At 36.3% G+C, this 13,755-nt stretch overlaps 3 protein-coding genes across 3 annotated transcripts; all 3 read right to left on the bottom strand.

Annotated features, from left to right (window-relative positions):
• Positions 1–1,750: 1,750 nt before the first annotated feature.
• LOC111779553 (homeobox-leucine zipper protein ATHB-4) lies at positions 1,751–2,682 on the bottom strand. Its single transcript, XM_023659613.2, has 3 exons — positions 2,338–2,682; positions 2,132–2,211; positions 1,751–1,985 (listed from the first exon to the last, which is right to left on the bottom strand). The coding sequence occupies exons 1-3, from the start codon at positions 2,680–2,682 to the stop codon at positions 1,751–1,753; spliced, it is 660 nt and encodes a 219-aa protein (XP_023515381.1).
• A 154-nt stretch (positions 2,683–2,836) lies between these two features.
• Positions 2,837–10,579, bottom strand: LOC111779552 (uncharacterized). The gene is made up of 7 exons (XM_087119701.1): positions 10,218–10,579; positions 9,880–10,113; positions 8,351–9,598; positions 5,449–6,517; positions 5,281–5,367; positions 3,966–4,143; positions 2,837–3,769 (listed from the first exon to the last, which is right to left on the bottom strand). Exons 1-4 carry the CDS (start codon positions 10,484–10,486, stop codon positions 5,917–5,919), a joined length of 2,352 nt encoding a protein of 783 aa, XP_086975827.1. The 5' UTR covers positions 10,487–10,579; the 3' UTR covers positions 2,837–3,769; positions 3,966–4,143; positions 5,281–5,367; positions 5,449–5,916.
• A 430-nt stretch (positions 10,580–11,009) lies between these two features.
• LOC111779598 (glutaredoxin-C4) lies at positions 11,010–13,549 on the bottom strand. Its single transcript, XM_023659674.2, has 4 exons — positions 13,301–13,549; positions 13,069–13,142; positions 11,410–11,508; positions 11,010–11,324 (listed from the first exon to the last, which is right to left on the bottom strand). The coding sequence occupies exons 1-4, from the start codon at positions 13,444–13,446 to the stop codon at positions 11,266–11,268; spliced, it is 378 nt and encodes a 125-aa protein (XP_023515442.2). The 5' UTR covers positions 13,447–13,549; the 3' UTR covers positions 11,010–11,265.
• Positions 13,550–13,755: the final 206 nt, after the last annotated feature.

The following is a 13,755-nucleotide window of genomic DNA, read 5'->3' as shown; positions in this document are numbered from 1 at the left end:
CATTTTGCATTAATGGTGTTAGTTGTTGTGCCCTGGTTGATGAACCCGACTCTCCACAATGGTTTGTCCACTTTGAGCATGAGCTTGAGGCTCGACTTCTTTTCTTTTGGAGTCCTTTGTTCGACATTTGAAGATTCTATTGACATACCTAAGTTTAGGGCATGACTCTGATACCGTGTTAAATGAACACGACTCTCCACAATAGTATGATATTGTCTACTTTGAACATAAGCTCTCATGCCTTTGATCTGGATTTCCCCAAACGGTCTCACACCAATAGAGAAAGTATTCCTTGATTATAAACCCGGGAACATTCCCTAAATTAACCAACGTGGAACTTTCGTCCAACCATCTGAACTTATTTAAATGGATTAAGACATATTTTATTAGTCAAAGCAGACATAAAAAGATCTAGAAGGCATCGAGTGAATAATATTTAGGTCAAAAGTGAACCGTCAATTTTTTTTTTTTTTTTTTTTAATTACGGGATTGAATTAAGTTTTGGTCACAAAGTAAAACTTATTTTACCACAGTTAAAAATGAGTTTGGAGGTAATAAATGGGAGTAAGTTAGTTTAATTATTTAGTGGAGGCAATCATTTAAAATCAAAGAAAAATATTGGTCCCTAAAACCCAAAAAGTCTTTTGTGGTATAAGCTAAATAATTCCCACAACTTTATAGATGCCAAATATTCACTTTACATTAAATCACTCAATTAAAAATAACTTAAATTAACCTAATTTCTCGGGTACGTTAAATTAGATTGGAGTTTTCAACTTTGTAATTAGCATTGGCTTATCATATTATAGGATCTCATGCATGTTGTATGCTCGTAATTATGATAAACATGACGGTTACTCTTCCTATAATATAGGATAGATGAGTACGTATGATAGCACGTCTCTAATCCCAAGCTTACGTTCATCTATACTGGCAATTGTTCGATGTAATTCTGACTCTATTGGCTGATATTTATCGTACTCACCTCTCATAGACTTTGCAGGTGTGGAGATAGCACAGGTGACATTGATAAAGGACTGATTAATAAGCCATGTAGTGTTGCACGTTTTTGGATAGTATTGAGTCTTTTGATCCAATCAGGCTAATCGATGTTGTGTTCAATTAGTGTAATTTGTTTCCTCGTATAAAGATTGTTTTCTTATTATTTTTTTTCATAATATCTATATTGATATTTTCATTACATTTCTATAAAACTGAGACTTCGATATTTTCATCAACTAAAGATACTTTATTTGATCGGGGATTTTATTTATTTATTTATTTATTTTCAAATTTATATGAAAACAAATTCTTTTTACTTTTAGTATTAATATTAATAATAATATGCTAACCAGAAAAGTCACAAAATTATATTTTTCAACTCAAAGATAAAGAAATTTGTTTATGGACCAAAGAATAAATTTAGACCCAATTTCTCATTCATTTTTGCGGGGCTAATAACCCGAACAAACTCGATAATTAATTCCCTCTCTAATTTTCGTCTAAATTACACTCTAATTTCAAAAATATATAATCTATCTCTAAATTTTCAATTTTGTGTATCACAAATTTATTAGACACAAATTTAAAGTAAAACATCATTAAAAAAAAAAAAAAACATCATTTCATCGGAAAAATGCTTCTTTTTTTTCATAACATAGATTAGATTAATTCTAATAATCTAAAAAGATTGTATTGTTATTGAGAATTGAATTAATTCTTTTTCTTTTCTGTACTAAAAAAAAGAAAATTATTGTGGCGGAGAATGGGCCTCCACGGCGGCGGCCGGCCTCGTAGTTTTGTCGCATGAGGGACAAATTGTGAGCGTCGCCGCCTTGGGTAGCTGAATATACAATTGTGAAGCTCCAAGTTTTGTGGATCTTAATTCCTGCAACTCTTTCTTCAACCTTCCATTCTCTTCCTTCAGCCTTTCGCAATATTTCTTCAAGAACTCGCAATCTACTTCCGTTTGTTTCAATTTCGACCTGTTCGATAAAAAAAAAAACATTTGAATCCATAGCTAAATCTAAGCTCTCATTGAGATGTTTCCCCAAAAGATTTCATACCGATGGAGATATATTACTTATCTATAAACGTATATAATCTCCCGACAATCCTCGACAATACTAACCTTGCACGCCTGTTTTGAAACCAAACTTCCACTTGTCGAGCTTTGAGGTTTAATTGCTGAGCAAGTGCTAGTTTCTGGGCCTGCAAATCCATGCAAAAACAGAGAAAAGTTTAAATTTTTTGTAAGAAAATTTGATGGGTATTTGAGAAAAATGAAAAGAAGGAAAAAGGGTGAAATGGGTTGTGGAAATAATGATAAAGGGTTACCAGATTCAAGGTGGTGTGAAGTTTGAAGGTTTCTTCAAGCAAAGTGAGCTGTTCTTGGGAAAGCCTAAGCTTTTTTCTCTCTCTTTCTAATCCACCACTAATGGCGTTGCAATTATAATCAGTGGATGATCGATCTCTACTAATTCCAAAGGAGGAATCCTTGGAGGGTTCATTAGCTTGAAGCTGCATGTTAATGGCGGATTCCTGTCTTGGAATGAGAGAGAAAGAGAGGTCAGACAAGAACTTGGGCTGTTTGTTGGCTTTCTGCATCTTTTTTGGAACATAATCGCCAAATCCTAAGGCAAGGCCAAGCCTGGTGTTGCAGAGCTCATCTTGGTCTCCCATGGCGGTTTAGAGAGAGAGAGAGAGAGAGAGAGATGGGATTTGGAGAAGAAGGGTAAGGTGGGGATTAATTAAGAGAGAATTGGGAAGGAGGTTTCAAGTAGAATCAGTTTATGATCATCAGTTTTGAGTTTTAATTATTGGGTTTATGAATGAATTTTGTTAAATGAGTTTTAATTAAGAGAGGGAGAGAGAGAGAGAGAATTTAAGAATGAGAATAAGAATTTTTTAAGAGTTAAAGCATGAGTTACACAACTCTGACTCCTAAGACCAAACCAAGATCTTCCTTAAATGCATTTGACCAATATCTTTCTTTGACTTTGTCTTTTCTATATATTATCTTATTTTCATTCTTTAATCATTTTCTTTATCAACTAATTGGTATACAAAGGGTTTAGATCGGGAGATCTCAGTCAGTTGAAGAGAGGGAACGAAACATTTCTTATAAATGTGTAGAAACCTCTCCCCTACAGACACTTCTTAAAATGTGAGGTTGACATTGATATTATAACGGACAAAAGCAGACAATATCTACTAGATGTGAGCTTGAGCGATTATAAACGGTATCAGTGTCTGACACCAAGCAATGAGCCGGTGAGAACATTGGACCTTCGAAAGAGTGGATTGAGTTTTTTTTTTTTTTTTTTTTTTTTTTTTTTTTTTTTTTGTTGGATTTGAAAATGGGAGGAAGAAAACTGCCAAATTTATGAGTCTATTTTTGTTGGTAGTGTTTGGACCAAAAAGGTCACATTTTCTAACTTAGGGACTGGATTTCAATTATATAAGTTTAGGGTTTTTCTTTGTGTTGGGTTTGTAATGATTATTGGACATTATAATATGCTTGCATTTCCATACACATGTTGCTACCATTCATATCATAACTTCAATGAACTAAACTCTTCTTTTAACCCTATATTACCATCTATGAAAAGAAAGTTTCAATATACCCTTGACTTTAAAAATACTCTTAAGATTTTTTTGATCGGGAATGTTTACCTGAAGATTCAAGCAATCAACCCTTTTTCTAGTCCATTCTATAATCCATTCCCACTATCGAGCAATCTCCAAAAAGTCTCAAATAAGAACTCTTCTGTAAAAAAATTATAACCCATTAGTATATTATTGAATAGAAATAAAGAACGCTAATCGTTTATGAAATTGTCGGTATCTATTTATTATGAGTTAAATCTTGTCATTCGAGTAAGGATTCAGATCTGAAGTGTTCATATTCATAGAAATAAAACAAAAGGAAGTCATGTCATGAAGCCTGGATTGAAGACACTTACATCAGTTGATTAATTCACTTTACCACTTCCCTTTCAAATCATTTGTCACTGGGGAATCTCCAGTGCAGCCATTGGTGATGTTAACTATTGCAAGAATCAATCACGTTGAAAAGTTGAGAAATGCACACCTCTTTCAGTGCCGTACATTTATTGCATACAGCACTAGAATGCCGACCATCTGCACCAAAAAACTCCGAGGCTTCAGATGCCATATTTATGTTCAAATTTACAAGTTACAACCTGGGCAGATAGATCTCACATGTCACAACAAAATTGGAAATGTTTTGACCAAAAAATTGGGTTTAAGTTTGAAATGGTAGTTTTTTTTTTCTAGAAAAGAGCATCTAGCATCCCAAAAAATATAATATCTACTAGCGGTGAATTTGGACAGTTAGAAATGATATTAAAGCCACACACTGGGCCATGTGTTAACAAGGAGGCTAAGCCCTGAATGGGGGATTGACACAAGACGGTGAGCCAGCAAGGGCGTTGGGCCACGAAGGGGGAGGATTGGAGGGTCCCACATCAACGGGAGAAGGGAACAAGAGCCAACAAAGACACTGGGCCACGAAGGGGGTGATTGGAGGGTCCCACATCGACTGGAGAAGGGAACGAGTGCCAGCAAGGACGTTGGACCCCGAAGGGGGTTGGATTGTGAGATTCCACATCGATTGAGGAGGAGAACGAAGCATTCTTTATAAGGGTGTGGAAATATCTCCCTAACAGACGCATTTTAAAAACCTTGAGAAAAAGTCCGAAAGGAAAAGCCCAAAAAAGACAATATCTACTAGCGACGGACTTGAGCTGTTACAAGATTAACCTATTAACCTGAAACTGACAGGATAGAAGAGAGGGGAGAGAGAAAGTAAAGGCGTAAAAGGAACCAAATGGGAGTCCTTAATGAAGGACAAAACATGGGTGAGCCATCTTGCCAGGAGTGGTTCTGTTTGGCATGGAACAAACACGTGAAATTATAACATCCGAAAAGCGTAAATGACTTGAAGGAGGTGGTTATCTTGGTAGGTATTGGGTCTATTTCGTTATGAATGAGAAACAAAATCACAAGCATAAGCTAGTCTTTGTCTCCCTTCCGCCATGGACCAATAATTGATTCTCTCTCTCTCTCTCTCTCTCTCTCTCTCTCTCTCTCTCTCTTTCACACACACACACACACACACACACTCTAGATCTCCAAAGGAGTATGCATAAAAAGCTCCCTCTATATATTGCTCCAAACCTATCTCTTTCAATCTCTATAATCTATATAACCTGATATTTATTAGAGAAGATAAGAGTCAAGAAATGGGATCCTCACATTTTCTTTTCTTTTTCCTTCTCTTTAATCTCTTCTATCTTCTTTCAGTGCATCGTTTGCAATCTCCACCTCCCTCCACAGGAAGACCTGCAAGAAAGTACCTTGGTTCATCATTTTCCAATCCCGAATCCGAATTCCTCAAAGTCGAGGTATGAAACAAATACTAACCTGTGCCAATGGATTTCACCACCCTAAACATGTACTGATATTTCCTTATTTATGGTTATGGATATGCCAAAATGCAGGTTCACAAAGACGAGTTCAATAGACCGTCTGCAAAAGATATTTCCTCCAACATACCTGAATATGAAGCAAGTATCGACCGTATGGGCGAACTTGTCTACCACATTGATTATCATGGAGTGACAACGCATCCAAATCCGACGCCCAAACATCCATAGCCATAGACAACATATCAACTTTAAAGATGAAATGAACTATTCATACGTGTACTGAACTTCAGATACTCTCTTTTGTTTTATAATCTATCAAATGCTCGTTTTTTTTTTTCATATACGATAGAATCATTGCAGATAAGTCAGACTTTCGCGCTTACTTGAGCTCGGAACTTGCCAAAATATATATGAAACTCAATAGCTCGAAATAGGAAACATAGTTGGCAAAGAACCAGACACATTAATCACTCGTAATTGAATGCAAAGAAATCATTCCTATTGTGTATTGACTTCTGACATTTCTGAACCTCTCGAGCAACTTTTTGTAGCACTCCACAGCATTTTCAAATCGAACTTCCCTACAAAATCTGGACTTCACCTCCACAAATGTAGTTTCTACCTTTTCTCTATGAGTAGCACAAGTGGATAACAGATCTCTGATACCAATTGAGGGCATAGTCCACTGATCTTCTTTGACACTTTCTTTTCCATCTACATTGAGAAGCCTAAGCCATCTCATCCGATGAAAGGGGTCTTCGTCTTTCTCAACTGAAATTTTAATACCAGCAAGCACTTCCAAGAAGTTTGACTCTCTACTAATTTTATCTATCAATCTACTGAAAATAGTCTTCTGGTTCTGGTCAAGCATATTATTGTTATCTGAGGGCAGAAAACTTGCTTCTACCAAGCAAGCCTTTCGAAAGTTATGATCAGATACACTAATTAACCAAATTGCCAAGTGCAGCAATTCTACTGACATAGTTCCAAACAAAGTATCATATTGCTTTGGGTTATCATTCCAATTCCAACAATAGACAGCAGTATGAACAAATCCTTCCCACCTGAAATAGGAAAAAAGGAGAACAAAGTAAATAAAATACTCTGATCCTGGGGAATTTTAAGTTCCAGGCAACTTTTATGGAAGTTACAGAAAAGAGACTTCAAACAATTCACTAAATATAGAAAGCTGAGAGAATAGATGCTCTTTGGTGTGGTGGTCTACAAGTCTAACAGTCACCTTGTTCTATACTAGATTTGAAAAATAATCGTTCAACCGAACTAAAACAGCTACAGTTTCAGAAAAATGTCATAGACCCAATTAAAAGTTTTGGCATAAAACCGTGATGATACATTAATAACTAGGTAAAATGCACTTGCATGTAACTTAACCACAATAAATCTTTGTACAACCAGGAACTAACAATGAAATAATGACAAATTTTAGGCTTTTACTAGGACAGTGAACTATGATGAATTTTCACAAGAACACAAAATCATAACTTAATGATCATCATATGAAGGTTCTCGCTATAAGACAATTCTATAAGCATAATAGCTGTCTGATTAAATCCCATGGGATCCACAAATTCAAAGTCCAATTTTAGAAAATGGAGAATCCAACATGAATTATGGGCATCAAACACCTGCTTTTCCAGACGCATTGGGCCCAAAATGTTGCTCGTGTCCCATGGAAACATGTCAAGGTTCCATACTTTACTAAAAGCACGTTAGTAACAGCACATGATTTGTTCCTCAGTTTTCAGATGGTACAATATATTGGTCTACCAAAAAAGACACTCCAAAAGGTATTTAAACATTTTATTTATCCTATTTGCCTCAATTTAAAATTTGACACAAATAAGTAACATTTTATTTTGAAACAAATTCTCAGCGTTAGTGATGCAATTACACGACAGTGAAGATGTCTCAGCCACCACTCGCTGAGCTGATTTCAAAGAGGGCAAGACTGCTAATTCCTTACAAGAAAGTAAACGCCATCTCTTGAGTCGAATGAAAACCGATTCATACATTGAGAATCAGCCAATTAAATATAAGGACAACAAGCACTACAACTGGAAATCCTTGTTCATACAAGTGCTTCAAGTATCAGGATGGGAAGTAAATGTAACTGGATATGCTTATTAAGAATAAAAAAACACGTCAATATCACTGAGGAGAACACTGCAGTAAATATATTACAGGAACAGCCGCACTTACATAATACAACAGAACAAATGAAAAGGCTGATAGAATTATGAGCGTTTGGCGTAATCAACAGAATTATTAAGCATACATCACTGTGTCTAAAAACATATTTTCTTTCTTACTCATTTCAGTGTCATGCCTTCAATCCTATTAGAATGAAAAATGATTGATTTCTAATGGTTATAATGATCTAAAAAAAATTCTTCAAAACTTCTGGCTGGTAACAGTCTAGACTTTTACATCATATATGTAAGCCCTAAGATAGAAATATCATAGCTTTTAATGTTCACCAAATCCGTGATTGCAGATGTCCTTAAAACCATAATAGCTTTACAAAAAAAATAATAAATAAATAAGAGAAAAAGTACTTGATGGGATACCAATTTCAAGAGATTTTGAACTTAATGACCATGACAAGAATATTTAGGGAACACCTCAAAAACTATTTTGAATTGAAAGACCCCTCAAGTGAATCTAGCTACTTAGTTAAATAATCCCTTCGGTTACTCGTACATCTTTACACATCTAGGAAAATTTCTTCCCATTTGTCATTATAGCATCTCAAAAACTATTCTCCATCAACTTCTTCAGATTATAGTTAAACTACATGAAGTGAAATGCAATAAACCAAAAGAAAGATTAATCAATCAAGTCATCTAAAATTCAAACAAAAGTTCCCATTGACTTACTCAAAAGGTGGTTCGACCTCAATACCAAAGGTAAGGTGTAGAGAAGACCCATCAGGACCATTATTTTCAGTACGAGCCTCGTGAAGAAATCCTCTAGGAATATATAATACATCACCCTCCCTTAGTAAAAACTGCCTTCCAACCGCCAATGGACTCTCAACCTCAGAACAACGTGGGAATTCATTAGCATCATACAAGCGAGGTAAACACATCTTTGGCGGACTAAAAACTGTCCACTGCTTGCTTCCAGCAAGCTGGCATACAAACACACAATGATCATCATAATGACGAGCCAAACCCTGAGAACCTGGAGGAGTCAAGTACATATTAGCACCTACAGATGGCTGACCAAACAGAGATGCTAAAGCATTTGCAATAGCAGCAATCTTCTCATACCGAAATTCCATGCCACGCAGAGCAATTGTATAACCCTCTTTAAAAGCTTCTTCACACTTCAGCGCATCATTTAACTTTAAGAAATGAGGACCCTTTAAGCAACATGGCTCAAAAGTTTTCTGAAAGAAATGTATCTCTCTTTTCAAACACTCATCAGTTCTCAAGACACGTATATCTTGCTGATAAATTAAAGGAAATCCCAATTCATTTCGTGCCTCCTCTAAGAAATTATGTATGTCTAGTTCATCTGAGGCAATAGGATTACAAGAAACTAATCTTCCAAGCATTGATGAAATAAAGGAGAGATTTGTTTCAATTGAGGTTATAGATCCCACAAATGATCCGATAATATCAGCTTCTTCATTTATGGTTGTTGAGGATTTCTGCATGAGACATGGCGATGATTCCCAGTGGTTAAGCATGAATTCTTCAAAGTTCGACCCACTTAAACCCAATAACGTTTTAACCTCCTTCACCGGAAAAACTCTGCTAACTTGATCGGTACTGATGGAAAGCCTAAAAATACACACGGCCAAATCATTGGTGCTAATATTGCTAATTTCGAATTGCTCCTGCCAGCTGCACTCAATTTTGTTAATTTGCATCATTTTACTACGCACTTCTATCCATTGCTTTTTCAAAAATGTCAAGAATGTCTTCAAGTAGTAGCGTGGTATCTTTTCCAAATGTTTGAAATGGCAAGTGTTCAATAGAACTATAGCTGCATTCAGAATTGATACTGAAAGCTCATCTCCTTCAAATCCTGCCTTCAGGATTGCAGAATTTTCGATATATACAGTGCCTATGGAAACTGACATCGCTGAAGAGGCTGAAACCTGCAAAAATGCAGATCTAGTAGATATTAAGTTCAGTTATCCAAGAAAATGCTCAAAACTTACATAACTGTGATTCACAGCACAAACTATCACACCAGCAACTCGTAATATTTGTCACATTAATCATGGCTGAAATGAATTGTAGAGAAGCACAAAGTGCATTTAAGTCGTACCCTTCTTTCTCATGTGCTTGTTTAAAATGCAAAGATGCAGGGGTACAAAATCAAAATGAAGAACAGAGTTAAGTTTACAGCCAAGCCCATTGCACCATATGAAACAATAGCAATATACACTTACATAAGACGCTCGATAGCAGAGAACTCAACCAAGCTTTCCCGCCCAAAGGACGTGGTGCACAAATCCATAACAGCATTACAAGCAGCCAACGCAACCCTTCTCTTCGAACACGCCAAGGCCGAGATCAAAGCCCTCACAACCCCATCAGCCGAAGCAATCACTTCATTCATACGGAGCGAAAGAAGCGAAGCAGCGCCCACAATCTCAGCAGCACGAGAAGCAATTCCTTGGCGCCTACAACAAGAAGAGAAAAAAAAAAAAAAAAAACAAACAAATTAAGAAACAAACAGAATATGTCAATCCAATGGCAGGTAAAAGAACCGAAAGAGATGGATTACTCAGAAAGAATAAGAAGAGGAAGCAGAGAGAGGATTGAAGACGGAAGAGTTTGCAGAGGGTGTGGAGAATGTGGAAGAAGAGCGAAATGGAGCTCCGCCAAGCATTTGGGAATCAAGGAGGCAGCATAGGGATTGCGAGGGGTAGAGACGGCGGCGAGAAGAAGAGAGAAAGTAGTATTGACATCGAAATCGGAATTGGATCGTCTCTTTCGTTTGGTTTTGGAAGTAGACGTGCAGCTATGGCTACAAAGCTTCTGCTGCTGCTCCATTGATGCACCCAGTGATCGAATGAACTGCCAATTCCCTCGCCACAGCCTGCGTCGTCTTTATATACAAACACCTCCTCGCGCGCATGTTTGTTTTTGGATGCCCATTATTTTTTATTTTTTATTTATTTTAATTCAAGGAGTTAAATTGAATTCAAACCCTAGAGGTTACAATTTTAAAAGTTCTTGAGATCATCGTCCGTGTCGAGGAGGGGAATGAAACATTCTTTATAAAAACGTGGAAACCTCTCATTGTAAAATTGAGCTGACACGACCAAAACAGACAATATCTACTAGTAGTGAGCTTGGATTATTACTAGTTCAATTCGCTCTCACAATTTTCTATATAAATAGTTACCGTATTCTTACCTACATAAAGATTTCTAAACCAATTTATTAAACAAGTATAACTAAGCAATGCAATATATTAATTAAAGCTTTAGAACTCCGTTATAATGAAAAATTATTCAAGGAAATTGTCACAATATGGATAACAGTTTCGAATCGTTAGAGGTATGAGAGAGAATTTCAAAAGCATCGAGAATTTGTATCCCATGTTTATTAAGGCATGCAAATTTTTGAATCTACATCCAACTGTTATTGAGAATCAGTCTCGATAAATAAATTTTCACGTACAAAAATGCATCGGATTCCCTATTTTCGAGACAAAAGAGTACCTTGTAGTCATTAAAGGATACAATTAAGCAGATAATTCAAGCAAAATAAACTCTCTGTACGTGCAAAGATATTTGCTTAGAATTGAAGGTTTGATCGACTTCATCCTATTCCTTGATGCCCAGGAGTTTACCCAACTCTCCACTCTCATATGCTTCAACAGTATCTGAAATTCAAGGCATCAATCAGTTAAAAGCACTTTGGAGAAGAGTATATTACAAAGAATAAGTTGGCGATGAAGAGCCATTTACCGTCTGATCCACCTATGTGTTTTCCATCTATGAACACTTGAGGTACAGTGCGTCTTCCAACAAGTGCACTAAGAGCATCTTGAATGGCGCTGCCATCATCTGGGGGATAAAGATCCAAATGCTATGAATTAACTGGTTACTTTTAGGTTATGAGCAATTGAACAGCAAGGAGATAGCAGTAGGATATATGAACAGAAATGGAAACAAGAGGAGTTGCATATATGTTTAATGGTAACAGTTTTGCTAGTCTATTTAGGAATTCATCCAAAGCTTGATATCTCCCCTTAATGAAATGAAAGAAATAAAAAAACTAAACTCAATAATGGTAGGAAAGAATGTCTTTCGCGATGATATGGTATTGTCCACTTCGAGCATAAGCTCTCATGGCTTTGCTTTTGGTTTTTCTCAAAAGGCTTCATATCGATGGAGATAACGTCATTTATTTATAAACCCATGATCTTCCCCTTAATTAATTAGTCAATGTGGGACAATTTTCAACAATCTTCCCTTCGAACGAAGTACAATATAGAGCCTCTCTTGAGGTCTCTTTCTCTAGAGCTCTTTAACAACCTCTCCTTAATCGAGGCTCGACTCATTCTCTGGAGCTCTCGAACAAAATACACTCTTTATTCAGCACTTGAGGGTTCTATTGACATTGCTAGGTTAAGGGCATGACTCTGATACCATATTAGGAACAACGACTCTCCACAATGATATAATATTATCCACTTTGAGCATAACTCTCATGACCTTACTTTTGGTTTTTCTCAAAATGCCACATACCAACGGAGAATGTATCCTTTACTTACAAACCCATAGTTAGAACAAGACAAACAACTTGCATACAAACTGAGAAAGATGAAAGAAGATTGTGAAGCACACACAACACAAGATAAATCCCAAGCATTTTTTGAACTTTTTTCTCGCAAACAAAAAATTCCAAACAACATTAATCAGACATACTTCTGCATACCCTTTCTCCCTAGTTTTTCTCCTTTTCCTCTACCATCTCCCACTCTTTGGCCCCCTCTCCTAAACTCTCAAAAGAACACATAAAGCAGAAGGAACTACCCTTTCAAGAACACACTTAGAGACTGAAAATTGTAGCCGAAGAGGTAGAATTTCCCCAAACAAAACCTTCAATTTCGAATTGGCAAAGCATTATGTCACAGAACCAGATACATAAATTTTGCAGTCGCAGGTAATCATCGTTTAGAGAGGTTGGAGGCAATGCTAAGCACAGATTCTCTTTCTAAGTGTTACACTAAGGTTTGAATAGCGACGATGAATCAGGAAAGAACAAAATGGAAGCAGAAGATAAGCAGATGAAGAAAATAGATGACTAAAGACAGAGGTAAGCCATCTAGTTAACACTTGAGCTTCAAAAATATCAACAGTGATATCACAATTCAACATTTTCATAGCGGGAGTGAACAAGCCAGAACATGATTTTCATATAAAATTACTGGAATCTAAATAAACTAGCAGGATCCAGAACCAAAGACATGAAATAGATGAAGAATCTCAAAAGCAGGAACCAAACATACTCAATTTCAATTAGATTTAACCCAAATTCAGCAGTATTTACATATGAGAATTGTTAATGTTACTTATTCATAAACAGGGAGAGAGCTAGAAGAAGGGAAATTAAGCAAGTACCCCGTTGATCCAGCTCAACAACATGAGGAACTTTGTTCAAATCCTTGAAAACAGCTTTTGCCGTTTCACAATACCTGCATCGCACAATCAAAAACAATATTAAAGTAGTTGCACATGACCGCCGCGGGTTAACATAGAACAACGAAAGTCGAATAGCAGAAATGAGATTAACAATAGATCGATGCTGGAAGCGAGAAAAAATGAAAGAAGAGAAGAAGGAGAACGACAATACGGGCAATAGGATTTGGAGAAAATGACGGACTGGTGGGAGGCGATGGTTTTCTTGACGAAGAGCGACTCCGGGGACGATGAAGCCATTGCAGAAACCCTGGCTGCTGATACCATCGTCGTCATCCTCATACTCAACGTCGCTGCCATGGATACAAATTCCCGACTGCAACTCTGCAACCAACTTTTGTCGATAAGACTGCAAATGTCGGCGATTAAGTTTGTACTTCAGCCAAATTAACTGCTGGCCTTCCTTTTTTAAATTTATTTATGTTCCTTGAATTATGCTGAATTGGAATTTTTGGATAATAATAATACTGAAAAATAAATAAAACTAAAAAGAAAAAAAACAAATCAAAACCAGATGTATTCAATTTTGCATCCATAAATCAATTAAATTAAATATATATATATATATATATATTGAAGATTAAAAATTTATTAGACAAAAAATAAAAT

The sequence above is a fragment of the Cucurbita pepo genome, chromosome 18 (assembly GCF_057944985.1).
Source record: "Cucurbita pepo subsp. pepo isolate OVF chromosome 18, ASM5794498v1, whole genome shotgun sequence".
Classification (NCBI taxonomy): Eukaryota; Viridiplantae; Streptophyta; class Magnoliopsida; order Cucurbitales; family Cucurbitaceae; genus Cucurbita; species Cucurbita pepo.
Note: the sequence above shows the minus strand (reverse complement) of the source record. Positions and strands in the feature narration are given on the sequence as shown.

Excerpts from the sequence above, each read along its gene's own strand:
- LOC111779598 (XM_023659674.2), bottom strand. The coding sequence starts at position 13,446 with ATGGCAGCGACGTTGAGTATGAGGATGACGACGATGGTATCAGCAGCC. Across the intron at positions 11,509-13,068 it reads TGTTGAGCTGGATCAACGGG|ATGATGGCAGCGCCATTCAA; the intron begins GTACTTGCTTAA and ends TTTATCCCCCAG. Across the intron at positions 11,325-11,409 it reads ACACATAGGTGGATCAGACG|ATACTGTTGAAGCATATGAG; the intron begins GTAAATGGCTCT and ends CTTGAATTTCAG.
- LOC111779552 (XM_087119701.1), bottom strand. The coding sequence starts at position 10,486 with ATGGAGCAGCAGCAGAAGCTTTGTAGCCATAGCTGCACGTCTACTTCC. Across the intron at positions 10,114-10,217 it reads CCTCTTCTTATTCTTTCTGA|GCGCCAAGGAATTGCTTCTC; the intron begins GTAATCCATCTC and ends TTCTTGTTGTAG. Across the intron at positions 6,518-8,350 it reads GAGGTCGAACCACCTTTTGA|GTGGGAAGGATTTGTTCATA; the intron begins GTAAGTCAATGG and ends TTCCTATTTCAG.
- LOC111779553 (XM_023659613.2), bottom strand. The coding sequence starts at position 2,682 with ATGGGAGACCAAGATGAGCTCTGCAACACCAGGCTTGGCCTTGCCTTA. Across the intron at positions 2,212-2,337 it reads TTCACACCACCTTGAATCTG|GCCCAGAAACTAGCACTTGC; the intron begins GTAACCCTTTAT and ends ATGGATTTGCAG. Across the intron at positions 1,986-2,131 it reads TTTCAAAACAGGCGTGCAAG|GTCGAAATTGAAACAAACGG; the intron begins GTTAGTATTGTC and ends TTTATCGAACAG.